General features: G+C 54.5%; 1 protein-coding gene across 9 annotated transcripts; it reads left to right on the top strand.

Moving 5' to 3' along the window:
• The first annotated feature begins 2,389 nt into the window (after positions 1-2,389).
• Positions 2,390-21,138, top strand: ST3GAL4 (ST3 beta-galactoside alpha-2,3-sialyltransferase 4). Of its 9 annotated transcripts, none has more exons than XM_005528436.3 (12): positions 2,390-2,510; positions 11,325-11,394; positions 17,390-17,462; positions 17,972-18,041; positions 18,594-18,677; positions 18,785-18,882; positions 19,376-19,436; positions 19,672-19,767; positions 19,845-20,034; positions 20,133-20,276; positions 20,373-20,516; positions 20,919-21,138. In XM_005528436.3, exons 1-12 carry the CDS (start codon positions 2,494-2,496, stop codon positions 21,003-21,005), a joined length of 1,134 nt encoding a protein of 377 aa, XP_005528493.2. In that variant the 5' UTR covers positions 2,390-2,493; the 3' UTR covers positions 21,006-21,138. The 9 variants fall into 9 exon arrangements, with proteins under 9 accessions (XP_005528493.2, XP_087922913.1, XP_087922921.1 ...); XM_088066787.1 differs by having other exon boundaries at positions 17,972-18,053; XM_088066795.1 differs by lacking the exon at positions 2,390-2,510 and adding an exon at positions 3,225-3,251 and having other exon boundaries at positions 17,972-18,053.
• The last annotated feature ends 461 nt before the right edge of the window (positions 21,139-21,599 follow it).

Genomic DNA, 21,599 nt, shown 5'->3' with positions numbered 1-21,599 from the left:
TCAATGATCCGTTGTGGTGAAAGACCCAATTTCTCTGTATGCAGGGAGCTTGCCATTGCTTAGACTGCTAACCTGGCAGCTTCTCCAATGAGCACCAACCTCTGAAAACTTCATGAGTTCTTGGTGCCAAAAAGGGCTCTGGTTTCTGGTTGGTAACCAGGGATGTAATTGCAGGAATCATCTTGCTGCTACCCCAGTTCTTTGCTCCTTTCCACACCCTGAGCTCCAAGAGGGGTTTTTTTGCTGATGGGGGAAAACCCAGATGTGATTTATTTTTTTCCAGCCTGCTGGCTCTGCCAGAGTGCAGCCTGGAGCTGGCTGGAGCAAAGTGGCATCATTGAAGCTGCCCTGGGGCTCTGCTCATCCCATTTACAAATATTCAGGTCAGGCAGCTCCCTGGTGCCTTTCAGCAGCAGGGAGAGGCAGAACAACTGGATACAGCCACCTTCCCTTTTTTCTCTGCAGAAATTCCCATTTCCTGGGTGAACAGTTGGGCTTGATAACCTTAGAGGTATTTTCCAGATTATTGGAGTCTAGAGGTGCAATCCATAATAAGAAAGCTGCAGTCATCTGCTTCAGGAGCCTTTCCCTCTTGCTTCAGCTCTACCCACCTCCTGAGCAGAGCAGAGCAGTTGATTTGGGGAGCTGGGCATGGTCAGCAGGGTTGCCTGTCCCATGGCTCTCCCCTTCCCTAGGTTTTAAATTGCTAAGGGACAGGGATGATATTTTTTCTGTACCAAAGCATTTTCTCTGCCAAGGGGGAGCTTGGTCTCCTTTGGTGGGGAAACATCCCAATTTTACCTCCACCCAGGCCAGCCCAGAAATGGAGACAGTTAAAAAACACACAAGTCCATCCTGTCTCCAAGGAAGTCTCCCTGGTCCTCAGGTATTGAAAAAACACCCTCAGTCTTGAAAACAGTCTCTCAGAGGGTGACAGACAGACAACCAAGCAGCTCATCTTCCACAGACCATCTGCCTGGCTCCTGCTGGACAAATCATTTTCCTGGGAGACTGCACTGGAGAACAGGGGGGTGCAGGGGAACTGGGATGGAGGCTGTCTCTGCCTGTCCCAAAAGAAGGGGTCAGGGGGGAGCATTCCGATGGATCTGGAGCCTTCAAAGGATTAATGGAGGTCCTGGGGCTGGGCCTGCAAAGCCAGATGGTATTCCCAGGCTGTGGCTTGAGGAAGGGTGAGCCTGAGGTGACCCAGGACAAAGCCAGCTTGTGCTGGGCATGAATCGCCACATTCTTGTCCCTCTGGAGCAGATGCTGCGAGCCTGGCTGAGGGCATCCCCTGCCTGCTTTCTGAACAGATCCTGCTCGTCTGGCTCCTGCTTTGGCCTCGTCACCCTTTTGGGAGCATTTTGGCTGTGGTGTGATGGGTGGCACAGCCTCTGCCCACGCCCTGGCGGGGCAGGACACCAGTCCTGTCCTGCACTGGGCAGCCACAGCATTCCCCAAACCCTTCTGTCTGTGTGAGTTCCAAACTTGTTACAAATTCACTTCTCAAACAGCCAGCATTTTTTCCCCCTCTTTTCTTCTCCAAATTACTCAGTGCTCATCATGCTGAATTAATCCAACTGGCAATTTATCCTTTGTAAGTTAAATATTAGGGCAGGGTGTAGTCATTAACAGTGACTAAAAACCCAGCAAAGGCTCCTGGCACTCTGCTATGGCAGCAAATTTATTCACATTTTCTGGTGGGCTTTAAACCCCTGCTGTGTGCTGAGGCTGTGGTGGCCACAGGAAGCTCGTGGCTGGATTTTGTGTCCACCCAAGGCAACACAGGTACCTTGTGACTGCTCCATGGATGCGAGCAGGTGTTCTGAGATTCCTGCAGGATGGACACAGCTGGTGTCCAACACTTCATATGGGATCACCATTGCTTCCCCAAACCTTGGTGATGCTTGAGCCACAGCACTGTGACCTCTTGGCACAGAGGTCCAGGTAATCCCTGATCCTGGATTTGCATCTCTGCAAGGGCTTTTATTCTGCTCCCAGTCCTGTTGATGTTGCCCTGGGCTATGGAGGGATGCTGGGGGTGGAGCCCATCACCCCAAAACGAGCCCATCCATCATCACCAGCAGCTGCTGGGGACTGAGAAGATCTTGGGAAGCGAAGCTTTGCAACCTCTTTTAATATTCTGTCTTGGGGCCACAGCAAAAATAGACATTTGGGATGCATTATTATTGCTGGAGCTTCATTGAATGCTGTTTATTATTTTCAGATGCAATAAACCAAGCAGTGGGACCCATGAGACTGAAGGGTCAAAATGTCCTTCAAGCAAATCCCTGCCGAGCTGTGGCCCCACTAATTATCCCAGATTGTCTACAAGCCTGTGGCAATTAAAACCTAATTACAGCGAGTTTGCCTGTCACCACGGGTAAAACTCTGCCCCACTTGTTAATGGCAAGGGAACCCCAGCCTAAAGAGGATGAGGAACAAGACAAGGATTCTCTTCAAATATTGATGTAGTTCTCTTGGCAAAATCAGATGTGTCAGCTCAACAGGTACTTTATCAATTTATATTGGCACAGGACATGTTGTCTCAGGGATTTGCAAAACTCACCCCGGGCAGGAGGGATGAGTGTGAGGCTGCAGAAATTAATAAAATTAAAAAAAAAAAAAGAAAAGAGTTTTGAGGAGAATAAGAAAAACCTTCAAAAGTTGACTGCTAATTTTGTGTATTGTGGGGTGGGATGGAAAAGGAATCCCTTGGGAGAGCGAGGTGGCCTGACGTGGGGCATTTCTGTGGTGAGGATTAACGTCTTTTCAGGAAAAAGAAAAATACTTAATATTAGTAGATGATTTTAAGCAAAGCCATCCCCAGGGCGTTTGTGTGTCATCTCATGGGGTTTCAATGAGGGAACAGTGCAAACCCCCTGGCTCAGTGTAAATCTCCAGCAGGATGGGCTTTGCCCACCCCCCCAAAATGTGCCGTGAACCAATTTTGGCAGGTTTCGGGTTGGGGGTTGCTTTTTGCCCGAAGATTTTTGGGGGGTCCGAAGGCCACGGGGAGGGCGTTGTTGCCCTCCCCCCGCCTCTCCGAGCCGGGGATGAAGGATCGGGTGCCTTCAGCTCCCGGGATGCTCTTCCCTCCCTCCTTCCTCCTCCTCCTCCTCCTCCCTCCGCCGCCCATCCCTCGCTGTGCGCAAGCGTGTCCGCCCCCCGCCCGCCCCTCCGGGCCGGCCGCGCATCCCGCACCCACCCCCCGCATCCTCCGCCGCTCCGGCCCCCCCGCCCGCCCCATGGTGAGTCCGTGCCCGGGGGGCCCCCGGTGCCCCCGGCTCCAAGGGGGGTTTGCGGGTCGGGGGGTGTTGAGGGGTGGGAAGCAAAGCGCCGGTGTTTTTTGGGGGCTGGAGGGGTCGGAGCGGGCACCCCGCGCTGGGGGGGCGCAGGGCAGGAGCTTTGCCCGGCCGGCAGCTCCCGGGCAGGGCTGGCATGGGGGGAAAGCTGCGGATTTGGGGGTGCTCCCCGCTCACCCCGGCTCGGAGCCACAGCGCTGCATCCCACGCCTTTGGCATCGATGTCCTGGCGAGCGCGGCACGTCGGAAAGAGAGAAAGTGGCTTTATTTCTACGTTCCGTGGGGTTTTGAAAAATAATTATTATGATTATTTTTCTAATTAACACAATTAATCAGCGCCTGAAGTGTGAGTGTGGGCAGCGGCGAGAGGAAAACCCCCGCTCTCCCAGAGCCCTTCCATCTGCTGTCTCCCCATTCCCGGCAAAACAAACCTCATCTCGCCGGGAAAAGACGGCCTTTGGCATCGCTCCTGCCCATGGCCACTCCCGGAGAAGGAGATCCCACCCCGAGAGCCCCGGGAAGGGAGTCTGGCATCTCCCCATAGCACGGGTGGGCTCGCTGCGATGGGTCTGGGAGCCGGGGGAAGGAAGGAAGGGAAAATCCTCCCGGGGGCCCTGGGAGGGGAGGACGTGTCCCGTGTGCAGCTCAGGACGGCATCGCTCCCCTGCGGAACAACGGGCTGAGGAGGATTTCAGTGCTCTGAGCCCTTTTTTCCCATCCCTGGGCATCCTCTGGCTGGCTGATGGATGTGCTCCGGTAGCCTGGTGATCCCAAAGGAGTAGGAGGGGTCCCTGCCGGTCCCTCACCCAATGCTGCTGTGGACAGAGCTGCTGGCAGCGCGATCTGGGCGTGTTGGTGCAGGACAAACCCTGTCCCGTCCCACTCTGTGTGCCTGCAGCTCCCTTCTCCCACGGGACAGGATTGATTCCAGGGAGAGATGAGGATGCTTGCCCCAAGACCAGCAGGAAAAGGACCAGCTGGACATTTCCCCGTTGATCTTTTCATGACAGGTCTTTGCAGGGTGAACCAGTGGTGTTTTATTGTTCTGGGGAGTGGAGAACAAAGGAAAATTATTCCTCTGGGTGTTTTATTTGTGTTCCTCAGCTCAGACACCATCTCTCCCATTGGATCAATAGGGTGATGCCTGGTGGGTTGATGCTGGCTGCTTGGCAAGTCTGATCTCCATCTCTTGGTGAGATGAGCTGAATAAAGTTTTATGGTGGAGCTTTTTGGGAAGCTCTGCTGAATTTCCCCATCTTTTCTGCTGGGCTCTCCCTGTGGAAGCTCCTGGAGGCAGGTGATGCATTGCCAGCTCTCTCCACCGAGGGTGTCCGTGGGACAGGCACCCCAGGCAGGCCAGAACCTGGGCTCAGTGATGGTTTAAGTGTCCTCTTCCTACCCTGGCTCCTAACAATGTGCCCAACGTTTAATGAACTCCTCATGTTGCTAAAAGCTGTAGGATGGGACCAACATGCTTCGCTGGACTCTCCCTAACCCCTGTCCCTAATTATCTGCATCATTAGATGCTTGCTCATCCAGCTTCAGGGAGGGAGTTAATAGCAGCTGCTCCAGCAAGGCACCGAATTCTGAGGAATAATGCCTCTGCAAGTGTAAAGATAAAAGGAGGAACTGTCTGTGGACACTGCTTTTAAGGGATGTCCACTATGGAGATCTGCAAGTAGGGTGTGTTCCACAGCTGGGATTGGAGACTCCTCCTGGAGCATCCACCCTGGAGGGAAAACACCCATTTCAAACTCTGGAGCAGCTGTAGCAATGTCTACGAGCCTGTATTTTTATAGCTTGTGTCATCCCCATTCTTGCAACCAGCATCAGAGGTGGATGCCAGGCTGCAGGACGTGGGAATGCTGAGACCAGTGCCCTCCCCATGCCTGTGTTCAGGGGTTTTTAGCTGGCAGCAATTCTCAGGTTGAATCCTGCTAATTAATTATTTGGCAATATCTCTAAATCCCATGTATTCTGTTGCTTATTCTCTTTGATGAAGTGATGGTCCCATTGCTTTAGCTTTGAATATTCCAGAGCTGATGCAGGCTGGCAGCATGGAATCTGCTTCTCCACAGCTTTCCCTATTGTGCTTTTTTCTTTTTTTTAAAAAAAAAAAGATTTATTTGATGTTATTTTTCCCCTTTCATTTTTTTCCCTCTGGATGTAGCATGATGGCTTTGTAAGGAGCAGGGATGTGGTTGTGTTCCTGCAGAGGTTGGTTGGCATCCTGGATTCACTGAGATCCCCCTGGGATCCCATCCTGCTCTACCCATTCCAGGCTGGGACCTCCCCATACACTGCCCCCAGGGACTCTTGCACGAGTGGTTTTGGTTTTCCAGTGAGGAAAGGAAATGATTTGATGCTTTCATGCTGCTTGTTGCAACTTCTGGTTCTCTTTTTTTGGTGTTTCTTAAGTTCCTGTCACTTTGCTTTCACACTTCTCTGTCCTTCAGCTGTAATCCTCGTGTCTATTGAGCTTTTTCTAGGAAAACCCTGTCTTCTTGGGAGGGAAGAGAAAAAAAAACCAGTACTTGTTAATCTCTTGCTTTCCCAGCTGCTGACCCCTTGCATGTGACTGGGGTTGGGCTGGAAAGTTTCCTTGGAGGAAGGAGTAAGGCATTTGGCTGTCAGGGAACAGGAAAAACCAAAGGAGCCGCTCTCCAGCCTGGTTTTCCTTTGGACTGGCGGATGCTCGGAGTGGTTTGGGGCTGGCACAGGCTGCGGCTGCTCTCCAGGATGTGTTCTGCTGTCTGCTGGAGTCCTCTGAGCCACAGCTGCTGCTCCTGGCTGGGATGGGCAAGGGATGGGCAAGGGATGAGGGATGGGCAAGGGATGAGGGATGGGCAAGGGATGAGGGATGGGCACGGTTCAGTACGGGATGGGCACGGATCAGCACGGCCGTGCCGGGCAGGTGCGTGGCAGCAGGGCTGGGCTGCAGCTGGTGCTGCTTTTGGGGTGCTCACTGTGAGATGGGGCCAAAGCAGTGATCTGGGGGAGCGGGATGGGGCTGGAGTTTGCCCATCCCATGCTGATCTGCCCTGCTATAAACTGCTCTGCTGGGCTGTCCCAACTGCTGCTCCCTGTCCCTTTACTCAGGGAGGACTGGAAGGGGTTGGGGATTCCCCAGTGCATCAGCTCCTCACAGAGGTCCAAGCTAGGCTGGCTGTGTCCATTGGCTCTTCTGTGCCATCCTGAGATGTTGGGGTGCTCCTGGACCATCATGGGATGCAGCCCGTGCTGGCAAGGGATGCTCGGAGGGGGGATGCAGTGGTCCCAAGGGATGGATGGTGTAGTGCTGAAGGAAGACTCCTGACACCACACCAGAAGATAGATCCACAAATCCATGGAAAGATCTGCTCCTTTTTGGAGTTTTGGTTTCTTTTTATTACAAGTCAGAATAACTCTAAATCACCAAACCACGTCTGGGTAGGACCAAGCAGGAAGCTGGCTCCCTTTCCCTTGATTTTTGTAGGTTTAAAAACACATATCTGTGCTGAAGTTTGGTTCTTCTCTTTAATTCTGGGTCTGTGAAGGAGGCTTTAACCTGAGCTCACGCTGTTGGAATTCCCTGCTGCGCCAGGGAGAGGCTCCTTGCCTTCAATCGCTTCCAGATGCCATTCCTGTTCCGGCTCTTCCCCTTGCAAAATGTCTCCCCCAGCCCTCCGAAGTTTTCCCGGCCGGATTCGACATCCCCATATCCGGCCAGGCTGAGTAAGCTGAGCCTTAATTTTTTAACCAGAGCCTGATGCCAGTGGCAGGAGGTTGGAACTCACCCGTGGTGTTGCACAAGCCGGGGCCCCGGGGTGGATCCTCCGTCAGGGTTTGAGCTGCTTGCGACATCGGCTGTTTTTTAAATTTCATTTAAAATGGAGATAAATGAGCTGGGCTGGAGTTTGGGGTTTGGGATGCCTTGGTGCCCGCATTGCCAATGGGGCAGAGCTTCCCTGGACCCCAAAATGACAGGAAACTGAGGCAGGAGAGTGCTGAGCAAGAGCTGAGCAGCCTTAAACACTGCTGTGAGGCTTTGCAGATGCTGTGTGCTCCAGCCAGCCCAGCATTCCCACCGTGGATCGGGAAACACCCCTGGATGGGGATTAAACCCCCAGCACAGCAGCTCTGCTGGGCTCAGGTCTGTGGGTGGGATTTTGTCAGACCTGTCTGTGTTGGGAATGGAGGAAAATGCTGAAGCACTGAGGGGGAAAATGAGGTGGACAGTGAGAAGTGAGGGAGATGCAGAGAGAGGGGATGCAAGTGAACTTTGGGGATGCAGGACTGAGCAGGACTAGGGTGTGGGAAGTGGGATGGTGTCAGAAATGAAGGCCAGTGAGGGGTTTTAGGGGTTAAATGTGGTGCTGCCTTTGAACAAGGCATCAGGAGCAGTGCCAAGGGCTGGGAAGTCCTCGAGCCCATCCCTGTGCGATCACCAGCGCTGCTCCCAAACCAAAAAATAGACTGAAGAAAAAAAAAAGGATCACAAAGAACTGTCTGTTCAGGCATACTCGGGCTCAACAGGATTCACTCCTGGGCGGGGTCTGGTATTTGGGGTGGGAGAGGCGAGGGTGGCCAAGAGCTCGGCTGTCAGAGCAGGCTCTTTATGTAACGAAAAGATGTGATTTGTCCTCAGAAATTTTACCCCGGGCTCCTTTTCCACTGCCTTTTTTCTCGTGGGGTGACGGCAGCCCTCAAGGGCTTGGGTGGTGCAGGCGGAGTGGGAAGGGCTGGGGGAGCTGGGGGGGAATTTCCAGTTAAAATATGGATCAACACAAGGTTTTGGAGCCCAAACATCACAGCACCCGCCCCAGGACCAGACCCCACTGCCAAAGCCCTGCATCCCCCGCACATTTCGGCTTCTTCAGCATCCTGGTGGTCCATTGGCATCTGCCCTGGAGCTGGGGCTTCCCCGGCCCCTTTGCTGCCTAATTAACAACGTTGCTGCATAATCCCCTCTGCATTTACAAGTTAAATCGACAGATTATCTGTATTATGCAAACGCAGCTTTAAATCTTAATTATTTATTTGCATGGGGTGTCTGGAAATCAGCAGCACTAAAGCCTGGGGATGCTGTTCTCTTGGAAGTGCAGACTTGTGCTAGGAGATGGACCCAAAATAGGCTTTTTTTGGTGTGGTGGGTGATGCTTGACGCCCCATCTTGGGAATATGTCTATTTTTTCCTTTTATTTTTTTTTGGGGTGGGGGGTGGTTATTGTGGGAGGTTCATCCTTAAATAGCAGTGGTTTATTTTTAGGTCGGTCGCTGCTTTGGATAATCCGGCTTGGCTGGGCAGCTCTGCTTTTCTTGCCATTCTCAGGGATTTGATAGAAATAGGTTTATTAAATTATTTTATTTTTAATAAAATAGTTTCATAAATTTAATAAGTTATTGATAGAATTAAAGAAACACGGGGTTGGAGGGTGGGAGTTCTGCTGGTGCTGGCCCTTTCGTGCTGTCTTGGACAGGGAGCATCCACTGGGATGACCATTGGTGAAACCTCTTCCCAAAGTGTAATTCCCACACTGGAATTACACCTTTGGCTCGGCCAAAGGATGGTTGGGAAGCAGCTGGATTATCTCCCATTAAATACTTGCAGAATGAATAAGCTGCTGGTCCCGGGGCCATAGCGACTGGGGTGACGTGAGGGATGTGCTGGGCTTGGAAACACCTTGCTCCTGCCAACTGGAGACGTTTTCTCTGGAGGAGGATGAGCTCACCTGGATTTTATTCCCCTCCCAGCCTGGCTTTTGCTCTCTCCCCCCTCGGGAGGTAATTTTAACTGAGGGAGGCTGGCGCCGGTGATGGAGCACCGAGGGACGGACGGACGGACGGCTGCCTCGCTGCAGGTCTGGAGGGAGCAAGGGCGAGAGGCTCGTCTCCATCTCCCCCTCCCCTATTTTAACAGCCCTGGGGGGATTTGGTCCTCGATGGGGAGGATGATGACAGGAGGAATTTGTCCCTGCCCTGTGTGTCTCCTCCTGCCTCTGGAATATCTGTTCCTGCCAGGGTCCTCCTGCACTGGGGCTGAGCCCCACAAAGGGCCAGTTCTGGCTGACAGAATTAACACAGGAAGGGATGTGCCCATTGGGTTTTTGAGTTTTTTGCCCAAAGCCACGAGCATCCTGGAGGGAGATGCTGGCGAGCGGGCTTTAGTGCTGCTGATTTCCAGACAGAAGGTGCCTTTTTCCCCCTCAGATTTGGAAACTGTTATTTAAATGATTAAACTGATAGGCAGGACAGGAAACTGAGGCCAGCAACACAGCTGGAGAAGGAAAGGAGCAAAATCCAGTCTGTTTTTGCGACCTGTGCTCGTTCTTGAGGGGTCTGGGATATGCGACATTCATTTCCTGCTGGGACCAGCTGCCAGATGGGTTGAGCTGCCTGCGGCGAGTGGTGGAGACAGCAGCTCCTGACCTGCTGGGAGCTGGAACCGTGATGGGACTTTTCTGGACCTTGGGCTGGGAACAACTGATTGCATCGGCTCATGGCAGGGAAAACAACCCCAGGAAGACTGGCAGCAATCCAGCTCCTGGCTCTTCCAGTCGAGCTGGAAAAACCAGCTTAGGGCAAGAGCTGGGATCCACCAGGATCCTGCCTGGCTGATGTGCTCTAAGGTATCACAGGATCCTTCTGGAACCCCCAGGCAGCTCTGAACATCCTCATCCTCGTTTCCACAGGCAGGGGCTGGTGCTGTGCCATGAAGTGCTTTAGCAGGAGCTCCCCAGGGAGAGTTTAACCTTGGTAGTGGATCCTATAATTCACAGCTCTAAATGAAAATGCTCCTTGTCAGAGGTAGCAATGTTGGCTTCTCTGGTGGATTCAGGGCTTCTGGAAAGACCCTGGTGCCAAAGGTGAATTTTGTGGCCTCAAGTGCATTTGGTTTGGCTGCTGATTGCCCTGAACCCTTGGGATTAATCACCCCCCAAGGCAAACAGCGATGGAAGGGGGAAGCAAAGGTTCTTTGTGTGGAGAGGGAAGGTGTGACACTGGGATGGAGCCATCCCTGTCATCCCGGGGCCTGTGCAGAAAGCCTGATCCCTGGTGAGAGGAATCCAGGAGAAACCATCTCAGGCTGCTGGGTGGTTTCCCTCCCCACCCCTCAGACAAGGATATAACCCTCTTTGTTAAATTAGTGGGATATTAAGAGGGGAGCATGCTGTGGGGAAGGCTTGCACCTCTCTCATCTCTGCTTTTTCTAGCTGGAGGAGATGGAGAGAGGTGAGGAAACCTCTGGCCCTTCAGAGCTTTCCCTTGAAAGCACCTTCCCTGCCAGAGCTTAAGGAGCAGCTGACAGAGAGAGGCTTGTATTCCTCACTTGCATCACTGTTTCTTGCACTGAAATGAGCTGACATTTCCTCTCGTGAGTTTTCTGGGGAGAGCCGTGGCTCCCACCACACCCCATCCATCCCAGGGGCACAGGGATAACCGGGATAGCAGTGGGCTCGCTGCCTTCTTTACCTGGGAAAATGACTTGGGATGCAGAGCAGAGGGGCTTTCTCCGAGGGGCAGCATGGCAGGAGGGTTTCTGTGTGCGGTGTGGTTTCTCGGCAGGGATTTTCCTCCCCCAAATCAGGAGGATATCACAGTGCTGCTCTAGGATAGTCTGGAAAGTTTCTGGACAAAAGATGCCAGAGATGCGGGAACAAGGAGAGAGGGCAGGAAAGCTGCATTTCGCTTTCTCGTCTTCCTAAAGGTGGGAGTGATCCGCGGAAGGGGATTTGGGTGTTCGGGGGAGCTGCGGGAGCTCCGCTGCGATCGGCCACTCCTCCTCTCCCAGGGAGCCCGGCCCCGGGCCTGGGGGGCCGGCGGGGGGGGGTGGGTGGGGGGGAGGTGGTGGCTTTTCGGAGGTGAGTGGCTTTTGGGAGAGCTCAGACTTCCGTGCGACCTGTGCCGGCTGCCGCTGCCCCGGGACCGGCTCCGCCCGGCGCTCCGAGCTGCCCTGGCCGGGGATCCGCAGGGATCCGGGGATCCTCCTCCGGAGGATTCCTGCAGCTCTAAGGATGTTCTCCCTTCTCCCTTTCCCAGGGGAAGACAGGATGGCCTCGTAGATCCCGCCGAGCTCCCGCCTGCTCCGCCTGGACCAAGAGGACGGGCCGTAAGTAGCCGTGACTTGCTGCCAGCTCATCCCCGCCCTGCTGGGACTGGTTTCAGGCTCCCCCGCTGCTGGGGATACAGGAAAAGGTCTCACTGGAATGGGAATCCTCCTCCCTGCGTGGGTTAACGGAGCACTGAGGTGATGCTGGGGGTGCAAAGTGCCGGCTTATTTGCTGGGAATCTCCCTCCGTGCTGGTAGCATGGGAGAAAAGAGCAGAGAATACCCCAGGGGATTTGGGGCTGGCCAGATAGGGCTGTGGGGTTGCTCTGGGGGTTCCGCTCCTCTGAATCTGGTGCAAAACAGGAAGCAGAGGAGAAATCATGGGGCCAAGATTGAATGAGCCTTGCAAGAGTGATGGTGACTGCAGGAAGCTTCAGAGTCCCCAAAAGGGGACCCCAGAGTCAAAAGCCACTGGGAGCCAGGAGCTGCCTGCAGGACAATAGCCCTGGGACTTCATATCCCTTAATTTCCCACTCCTTTTCCCAGAAGAGCTGGGACATTGCTTGAGTTTGGGTTGGGAATGGGCTGGAGCATCTCCATGGTTTAGTTTTTACCTTCCAGAACTGTAAGGGACTGGTGCTCCCAGGAGAGCAGGGAGAGGCTGCCAGCATCCTGCCTGCACCCCCAGCTCACTGCCTGCACCCCCAGCTCACTGCCTGCACCCCCAGCTCACTGCCTGCACCCCCAGCTCACTGCCTCCCCCTTTCTGCTTTTTGGGGGGACTCAGCCCAAAACACGGGTTCAAAGCTGTGTTGCCAAAGCTGCTTTTGCTGTTGCTGCTGCATCCCTGGGTGATCCCTGAGGATGGAGATACCGGAGAGTAAACACAGAGCTGAGGTGAGGGTGGCAGCAAAGGGGGGCTGGATGGAGCAGGTAGGAGGAAGGTGTGGCTGGATCGATGTCAGGGGATCAGGGATGAAATCCCACAGGTCACATTATCACTGCCCTCCTCTCCTTAGCAGGGGCTTGTCACCCCATGGGTGGCTCTGCTCTCTTCAGCAGCTTGGCCATAACCTCCAGGGTGTAGTGAGCTGCATACAGCAAGAAAAGTCTTTATTTTAATGTTTGAAATAGAAAAAGTGATTAAACCTATATAATAAAAATAATAATATATTATCTCTAACACTGTAGCTTTACTGTAGCCCTGTAGCTCCATGATGGCCTGGGGTTACCCCAGAGCTGTGAGATGATCAGGTATACCCACATAGCTGGTGTTTTGGGGCTGTAGGAAGGGATTTGTGTCCCATCCCTTTGTTTTTATTGCTGCAAGGATTGAAAAAAAACAGGTGGAGAGGATGGAGCCAGGGCTGGTCTGAATTGCTCTGGAGCACATTAAAACCAACAGTGCCATGGGAAGGCAGAAGCAGCATGGATTTATCCTGAGGACTTGCTACTGTGCAAACTTGTTGTACTTGAGCTTATTTACTGTTGCCGCCTTCAAAATTGCAGCCTGGTAATGGGTAAATGTTTTGTTAAGACTCACATGCCAACGAGGGGTTGTTTTCCACTATCGTAAATCTTTGGCTGGGTTATTGTGTGCCTGGGATACCACTGCAAAGGAAACAGCACTGCCTCTCCAAGTAAGAGGCAATTAAGATTCCTTTAAAGATTCCTTTAAAGTGACTAGCAGGGCTCTTAAAATAGGATAAATGTGGGTATCAGTGCACAGGCCAGGCTGGCTCCACACCCTCTGTGGGGTCATGCCCAATGTTCAGTGGAGTTGATTTTTGTGGTGCTGTGTCCTCAGGACCCTCTTCATCCCCCCAGCCCACGGCCCTGCAGCTCCAGCTCTTGACACCGCTCTGCTCTGAGGTTTTTGGCATCCCTTGCTCCTCCCAGCACCACTGGTCCCCTCTTGCTATCCCTCTTTCCCTGCCAGCATCCCCATCCCATGCAACGTCTCTTGGAGGGTCTCAGATCTGATCCCTGCTGCCTTTTGGGCTTGCAGCAGTGGTTGTTGCCATCCCACAAAGATTTCCTTCCCAGCTTGGAAAAAAAATTCCCCGAGCCCCGGGAGCTCACAGCAGCCGGAGCGAGGAAGGTTTGGGATGCCAGGCTGGGGGTTTGGATGTCTTTGATGCTCTGCCAAGCCCAGGCAGTGCCTGCTGGATCCTTTCCCTGCAGGATGGCCCCCGGCCGCCTCCCAGGTTGCGCTCAGGCTCCGGCACGCGATGGTTGTGCCGGGGCAGGGCGCGGTGTGGGGCTGAGCCGGCACCTGCCGGGCTCCCCCGGCGCTCCCAGCCCTGCCGTGTGCGCAACACCCGCGGGACGGCGGCTTGGAGGATCCCGGGGCTGTCAATCCCGGTTGTTCTCCTCCAGGGACAACAGGATGACAGGATCTGCCCCGCTGGTTCCCGAAAGCTCTGTGTGCCTGGAAAGCTCTGGAAAGATGGTGTGGCTGGAACTGAAGGGGTCTGTGCTGTCCTGTCTGTCTGTCTGTCTGTCTCCCTTTGGTTCCCACTGCTGAGAGTGAATCCTTAGGGACTGCCAGTGCACCCCTTCCTCGGGTGCTGCCCAGCCCTCCTTCAGTTAAAAATAAAGGCGTGTTTTTTTGGGATAAACTGTAGGAGATGCTTATTTTTCAGTGAGCATCTTTCTTACCCAGGGAGGCTGGACCAGGCAGTGGGTGGCTCTGTGTCCTGTGGGCACGTGGAATGGGACGGTGGGAGCACAGGAGAGGTGTCCTTGCCTCGTGTCATGCTTTTCCCAATCCATAGGTTACCATGGAAACATAAAAGTACCAAGCCTGCTGGTCCATGATGCTTTGCCAGGATGCCCTGAGATCACCATCCATCCATGCTGGGATGGTGTGGGGGAATTTATAACTAGTCCCCACCTCGGTGCTTGTTCCATGCCTTCAAATTCCCTTTTTTCCCTTTTTTTTTGGCTGGGAGCAGCTTGGCAGGTGCTTGCTGCCACTTTGTGGATTGACATGACTTAAGTCTGGGAATGCTGGAGCCACTGAGGCCATGGGGGGAGATGGAAATGGGTGGATGAAGATCCAAGGAAGAACTTCCCCCTGGCAGGAGGGTCGGTCTGTATGGATGCTGCTGGCAGCTCCCATCGTGAAAGTGGGAGGCAAAACCCTGCTCCAGGTCAGAGAGAGACAGGGAAACTCCATGAGGCTTGGACATGAACTGGATCCTGGGATGGGGCTTTCCCAGAACACGGGGTGGGGAAGGGAGTGGGAGAGGGGGAATGGGCCATGGGGCTTTTGGATCCTTTGTGCAGCAATAATTGCAGCCTGTGGTGCTGTGGGGGCGCATCCTCCAACATCAAAGAAGGTCTTTTCCAGTCCCTTCTTCCAGGTGTGGGGAGCTGAATCCAGCTGGGACTTTCCCCCCAGCTTCAGGGCTTGGCGGGGCAGGCGATGCCCTGGACCAGCCCTGGGGGAGCAAGGGTTGATCCCAGGAGGGCTGAGTCCCTCCCTGCCGGACAGGGATGCTGCAGTGTGGGATCCAGGGAGGGTGTTGTGGTGAGGGGTCTGTGTTGGGGGATCTGAGGAGTGCTGCACGGGCTCTGAGGATGCTGTGGTGGGGCAGGGATACTTTGGGAGGCTCAAAGGATGCTGTGTTGGCTGAGAGGATACTGTGATGAGATGGGGATGCCAGTGGCAGGGGACTCTGAGGACATTGTGGAGGACCAGGGATGCTGCAGGAACAGGGGGATGCTGTGGGAGGGCTCTGAGGCTGCTGTGATGGGACAGGGATGCTGCAGGGGGCTCTGAGGCTGCTGTGATGGGACAGGGATGCTGCAGGCTCTGAGGATGCTGCAGCACTGGGGATGCTGTGGGGACCAGCAGGACCCTTGGGCATCGCTCCCTCCCTCCAGCAGTGCTAAGAGGAGGACTCAGGACCTGGCTTGGGTAGTTCAGACCTTCCTGCTTTCAGCAGCTGCTCTGGTTTAGGCTGTGGATCTGGGAGGGCTGTGGGAAGCTTGAACTCATTCCAGAGGCACCACGGGCACGGAGGCAGCCGGGTGTGCTCTGTTTTGCTCTGCATTCCCTGAACGCTTCACTAAACAACCTTCCTTCTCCTCAGGGATTATTAGCTGTGTTTGCCTTAGATAAGTTTTGCATCAAGCCAAGCTTGTGCATACAAGCCTGGGAAAAGATCATAAAGCTGTCAAAAAGTATTATTTAAAAAAAGCTGGTATGTAAAGGCAAGTCATTGTGGGCAGAGCAGATTTTCCCTGTGTTTTCACGGGTGGAAGAAGTGAAGTGCACTTGGTTGGGTGTTTTGGCACCCAAGGATGAAGCTGGGGGGGTGAATTTGGTGCTAAAATCAGGTCCTGATGCCCAGCAGTTTCCCAGCCCTTGGCAACCAGGGTTACTCAGACCCCCCAGGAGCATCCCCAGCCTCCAGCTGAGGCAGTGGATTTCCCCTTGGGGCTTTTGTGGCCGATTTTGCTAAGAACAAAACCCCCCAGGAAGCACAAGATGCTTTTTACCTTCCCCTAATTTTACTTTTTCCAAGCAATTGTAAGATGTAAAGGGCTGAGACCCCCCTGTGCCTTCTCCCTGTATTGCTCCCACCCTTGAAGATCCAGGTGTGGGTTTCATCTTCCCAAGCAGGAGGGGCTTGTTGAGCCAGAAATAGGATGCAGGATGAGAGGCAGGGTGTAGGCTGGGATGGGGGGTTGCTCCCCCATTCTGGAGCCCCCAGGTAATGGTGGGACACAATTATCCATGTTTTATGAAGGAGAAGTGGTTCAGAGGGAGAGAGGTGCTTTCCTAGGGGACCACCTCAGCTGTCCCCATCCCTCTGCTGTCAAATGGACACTGTTTTCTTTTCCTAGTGTCTTGCCCCATTGCTTTTAGTGTGGCTTAATTGTCCTTAATTGTCTTTTAATTACCCTTCTTGCCCTTTTTAATTAATTGCTCTCCTGCCTTTTTAACTTCAGAAGCCTGTGACAGGGAAGGGAAGAGCTTGGCTCTTTTGGGATCATCTTTGATCCCATTTCTCCTCATTCTTGATACGTTTTTGCCCCCGATCCTGGTGTTGGTGGCTGGCTGAGGCCGTGGCCCTGCCGGGATTTTGGCAGGTGTCAGGTTTGTTAGCAGCACTTCCTTGGGCAGGGAGGGGGTGAGGTGGGTGCCCTCCCTCGGCAGGTGACTAATCCCTGGAGCCTGTGATGGGCAGGCTCTGATTGAGAGGCTGTTTGGGTCGCCCAGCCCGGGTGTGCCTGGCTGGCATTTGACACAGCGAGATGTGGCTGCTCAGAGCCACGAGGAGCTCAGTGACAGGGTGCCAAATCCACCCAGCTCTGAGCTCGGCTTAGAGCAGGATTCACCCTGGGAGCAGAGCCTCCCCTGTACCCCAAAGCTTCTCCCACCCGGTAAGTTCATTTTCCATCCTCGCCGTGTCCTGCCGGGACGTGATGAGCAATCCCGGGATGGCTCCGACCACGGCTCTTTGCTCCTTATTCCAGGAGCCAGCGGTTTTGGAGGAGGACAAAAGTGGCCCCGCTTCCCTGGGCAGTGTTTGTGGGCACTAAGCTTGCAGCACCTCCTTTCCCCGGGCCGGGATGGGTGCACACAAGGCGCTGGAGGTTCCCCAAGTACGTGCTGCTCTTCGGTTTGATCCTGCTCTGCTGCTCCTGTCCCTTCTCACTGCCTTTGTGGTGCCACGTTGGGCTTTGTCCCTGCTGATGCCAGGTGGATGCTTAAGCTGGGCTTTAAGTCTCCCCTCATGGGATTTTGTGGTTGAAACCTCACTGTGGGCTTGTTTTTCCTCTGTAATTAGTTTTTTTATTCATTTGGCCTCTAACCTGTAGAGCTGAAGCTCCTTGGGAAGTGCAGCTGCTTGCCTGACTTTGATAAGCTCTCTAAACCAACCTTTTGGTAGCAAAGAAATGTGAATTTAAATAAATTAATCCTTTGGGGAACCCTTGCACCTGCTTGTCCACAGATACAGATGGGCAAGCAGGGGATGATGCCTCTTGGGTGGGGTTTTAGGGTCAGCCCTGATGGGTTTTCCCTGTTTTCCTGCTGCAGGTGACCAGCCACGATGAGAGCTCCGGCCCTCGCCTGATCCCTTTCCTGCTGATAAAAATGATCAACAAGTCTCGTGAGTCCCACAGGGGATCCCATCTGCCTCTGTCCAAGCAGGAATGGGGAGCCTGGGGAATTTGCATTTGGAAATCTGGGGGTTGGGGTGCTGCTTCACTGTGGTTCCAGTTGAGTGATGGAGTATTGGGGTGTCACAGGAAAAGGTCACGGTGGGGAGGGTGGTTTTGAGGACTTGGATCTCTGGGCTTGAGCACCTGGAAATCCTTGACTTTGTTGCACAGAAATGGAGTGGAGGCACATGGAAAAACAGGATATTTACCTAGGCTTTGATGCAAAGCAGGCAGGAGGAAACAGAAACCTTGCAGTGGCTTTTAAACTTTGGACAAAAGCACCTGACTCATCTTAGAGCTGCTCCTCTCTGGGTCGTGGTGCCAGCCAACCCTGCTAACTGAGGAGAAGGCTCTGCCATCCTGGTTCTGGCTAGATATGCTGTGGGACCCCATGAGCAAACATCCACACCCCACGGCTGACGTTAGTTTTTCTCTCCCTTCCCCTCTGGGCATGCAGGAGGGAAGATACTCGGGGTGCTGGCGCTGTTTCTGGTGATGGTTTGGTACTCGATCTACCGGGAAGACAGGTACATACAGCTGTGAGTGCTTCTTACTCAAGTTTAAAGGACCTCCTGCCCTTTCCTTCACTCCTGAGAGGCAGCTTCTTCCTGCCCATCCCATGCAGAGATGCCAGAGCATGGCAGATTCCCTGGATCCGAGCGGACTGGGGAGGTGGCAGCATCCTCGGCTGCTGCTGGAGAAGGGGGACACAAACGAGGTTCCCCCTCGGGGTGTGGTGGTGGTTGGGCTCTGTGGGGTTTTTTGCAAATGCTGGTGCTTTTCTGAGCCTGGGAGGATGGGAAAGCCCCCTCTCTTCCCAGTGGCAGTGATGGTGATGGAGATGGGGAAAGTGGAGTGTGAGGTTCACAGGCAGAGCAAGAGAGACCTCTTCTGATGCAAGGCTGCAAGCCCAGCAGATAAATACCCAGGCAGTGCTGGCCTTAAATCCGGCAGGAAATCTCTCTCTTACAGCTTGAATTCCACAGTGGAGATGCCTGGGGGTGCCAGAGCCCCTTTTACCAGGAGGGGGCTGCAGAGGAACAGGCATAATTTGATTTAATTAACCTCTTCCTTTACAGCTTTTATTTCCCTGTGCAAGAAAACAACAAGACAACGTGTCCCCTTGGGGAGGTGGAAAAGAAGGCGGCGCAGCTCATTGGGAAGTGAGTTTTGGGGCTGGGAGCAGGGAGTGGGGGGGGATGCAGAGCCAGGACCCCCCTCCCTGTGCCATCCCTGATCCCAGTCTCACTGACCCTTTGCTCCTTGGCAGCTACACAAGGGACCACCCACTGTTCTTGCAGCTGAAGGACTATTTTTGGGTGAAGACGCCGTCGCTCTATGAGCTGCCCTACGGCACCAAGGGAAGTGGTAAGCCTGACAGTGCTCCATGGGGTCTGTCTGTCCGTCCTGCTGCTGCTCCTGGCCTTTCAGCTTCCCTTTTCCTAAAGACATCTGCAGGTTGATTTTGTCTGGGACAATTCCCAAGCTATTTTCTTGGTTTTTAGACTCTGCAGTGTGTATCTGCTCACCCTGGGTGTGCATGGTGCCTCTAAAAGAGTTTAGGGTGGGCCAGGTTTTACTAAGCCCCAGAGACAGATTATCTGCCTGAAACCAGAATTAACAGAAGGAGAAAATTCAGCAGGAATAGGGCAGCACTCAGAGTGTTGTGCCAGGCAGGAGCCACCTTCCTCACCTTCCTCACCTTCCTCACCTTCCTCACCTTCCTCACCTTCCTCACCTTCCTCACCTTCCTCACCTTCCTCACCTTCCTCACCTTCCTCACCTTCCTCACCTTCCTCACCTTCCTCACCTTCCTCACCTTCCTCACCTTCCTCACCCTGTCCTTGCCCTTGCTTTGCAGAAGACGTCCTCCTGCGCCTGCTGTCCATCACCCACTACTCCCTGCCCGAGAGCATCCAGAGGTAACACCGGGGTGGGTTTAGGGGCTTTTCTTTCTTTTTCTTCATCATTGCTGTCTTTGGGGGTGTTTGGAATTTGTCTGTGATGGGCCCAGGAAATGAATCTCTGCAACCCAGGGGTGGTGGTGGGAGCGTGGGAAGGTTTGGAGACTGGACAACACCGGGTTTAACCCCTCCAGGGGTTAAAATCACCCTGGTTTTGGAACAGGTCTGGTTGAGACAGGGTTTTCTCTCGCAGCCTGAAGTGCCGGAGGTGTGCTGTGGTGGGCAACGGCCACCGGCTCCGCAACAGCTCCATGGGGGACACCATCAACACCTACGACGTCGTGATCAGGTACAGCCCCGGCCCGGCCCACCGCTCCCTCCCCAGTGCCACCCGCAGCTGGGGCTCACACCTGTGATGTCCCAAAGGCTGAACAACGCCCCGGTCCACGGTTATGAGCAGGACGTGGGCTCCAAGACCACCATGCGCCTCTTCTACCCGGAGTCGGCCCACTTCGACCCCCGGACCGAGAACAACCCCGACACGCTGCTGGTGCTCGTGCCCTTCAAGCCCATGGACTTCCAGTGGATGGAGGCCATCCTCAACGACAAGAGGAGGGTGAGTGTGGTGGGGAACCGGGTCCAACCCCTCCCTGGCTGCTCCAGACTCCCAACTGTCATGCCACCCCACGCTTGGGGACATCTGGCCCCCTGCAGGTTCGGAAAGGGTTTTGGAAACAGCCCCCGTTGATCTGGGAGGCCAACCCGGAGCAAGTGCGCATCCTCAATCCCTACTACATGGAAGTAACTGCTGCTAAACTGCTCAACCTCCCCATGAAGCAACCACGGAAGGTCAAACAGGTATGGGGTGGGGATGGCCAGTCCCCCTGCACACCCTGAGGGGGGACAGCCTGTTCCCGTGCAGCTCCCTGAAGGCTGTGGCTCTGTGTCCCCCAGAAGCCCACCACGGGGCTGCTGGCCATCACCTTGGCACTGCACTTCTGTGACCTGGTGCACATTGCGGGCTTTGGCTACCCCGATTCGGCCAACAAGAAGCAAACCATCCACTACTACGAACAGATCACGCTCAAGTCCATGGCCGTAAGTCTTCACCCCACAGTTTTGTCCCTGTTCCCCCCATTTTTTCCCCAGGATGGGGGATGGCAGCCCAGGAGAGCAGTGCCAGGATGCTGAATGGCCTGGGAGGCTCTTCCCTCTCACTCCCCTCCCATGATCAAAGCTGGAGACTACCTTTGGATGGTCATCATCCAACTTCTCTTGGTAGCCAAATGTCTTTGGAGGCATGGAGAGCTGAATCCATCCCCAGTTTAAGTGTGAGGAGAAGAGCTTGTGGACAGGGGCACTGGGCGGGGAGGGTTCCATCCCTGCTTTTGGGGGGCTGAAGTCCCTGCTGGTGAGGAGGGAAAGTGGGAGGGGTGGAAGGAAAGCACATGGCCCCTCCTTGCCAGACTCTGGTGTCATCCCCTGTTCCCCATCCCACAGGCATCAGAGCACAACGTGTCACACGAGGCCGTGGCCATCAAGCGGATGCTGGAGCTGGGACTTGTCAAGAACCTCACCTACTTCTGAGGGTGGGGCTGCACAGGGACACCGTCCCCAGGGCAAGGAGACACCGTCCCCTTCAGTGAGGGGACACTGCGCTGCCATGGCCGGAGTGACCGAGGGCAGAGCATCGTTGTCACCGCCGCCACCATGCCCTGGGACTCTCGGAGCAGGGCCGGGGCTGGGGGGCCGCGCTGGACCGCGGGTGCCCAGGGTGGGGCAGCTCTTGGGGGGCGCAGGGAGCCCGGCGGGGCCGTGGCCCAGCGCCTTTTCTACTGAAGCACTGAAGCTACCGAGGACTTGGAGGGGGTTTTTGGGGTAGGGGGGTCCTCCCTCCCAGCAGGCCTGAGGGGGTGAGTCAGGGCAGGAGCCCTTGCCCTGGACCTTGTCTTTCCCTTAATTCCCTCATCCACTGACGAGGGCCCTGCTGAGGGGCTGATTTTGGGGGTCCTGGCCCCTCCTCCCCCAGGGAATGGGAGCTTTTGAAGGCTAATGTTGCCTCCTCCCTACCCTGGACCTCCCCCCAAATATTTAATGTCCCCCCCCCCCTTTTTTTTTAATTTCCTTTTTTACTTGGCGGCCCTGTCCTGTGCCTTAGCGCTGGCGTAGGGACTCGTCCCC

The sequence above is a fragment of the Pseudopodoces humilis genome, chromosome 25 (genome assembly GCF_049639895.1).
Source record: "Pseudopodoces humilis isolate 2021_Gansu_Grassland_sample_001 chromosome 25, ASM4963989v1, whole genome shotgun sequence".
NCBI classification, from domain to species: Eukaryota; Metazoa; Chordata; class Aves; order Passeriformes; family Paridae; genus Pseudopodoces; species Pseudopodoces humilis.
The sequence above is the reverse complement of the archived record's forward strand: the minus strand, read 5'-3'. Positions and strand labels throughout refer to the sequence as shown.

Bases quoted from the DNA above. Each gene is read 5' to 3' on its own strand.
- ST3GAL4 (XM_088066787.1), top strand. The intron at 18,678-18,784 runs GTGAGTTTTGGG...GCTCCTTGGCAG, and splicing joins GCGGCGCAGCTCATTGGGAA to CTACACAAGGGACCACCCAC. The intron at 20,277-20,372 runs GTATGGGGTGGG...TGTGTCCCCCAG, and splicing joins AACCACGGAAGGTCAAACAG to AAGCCCACCACGGGGCTGCT.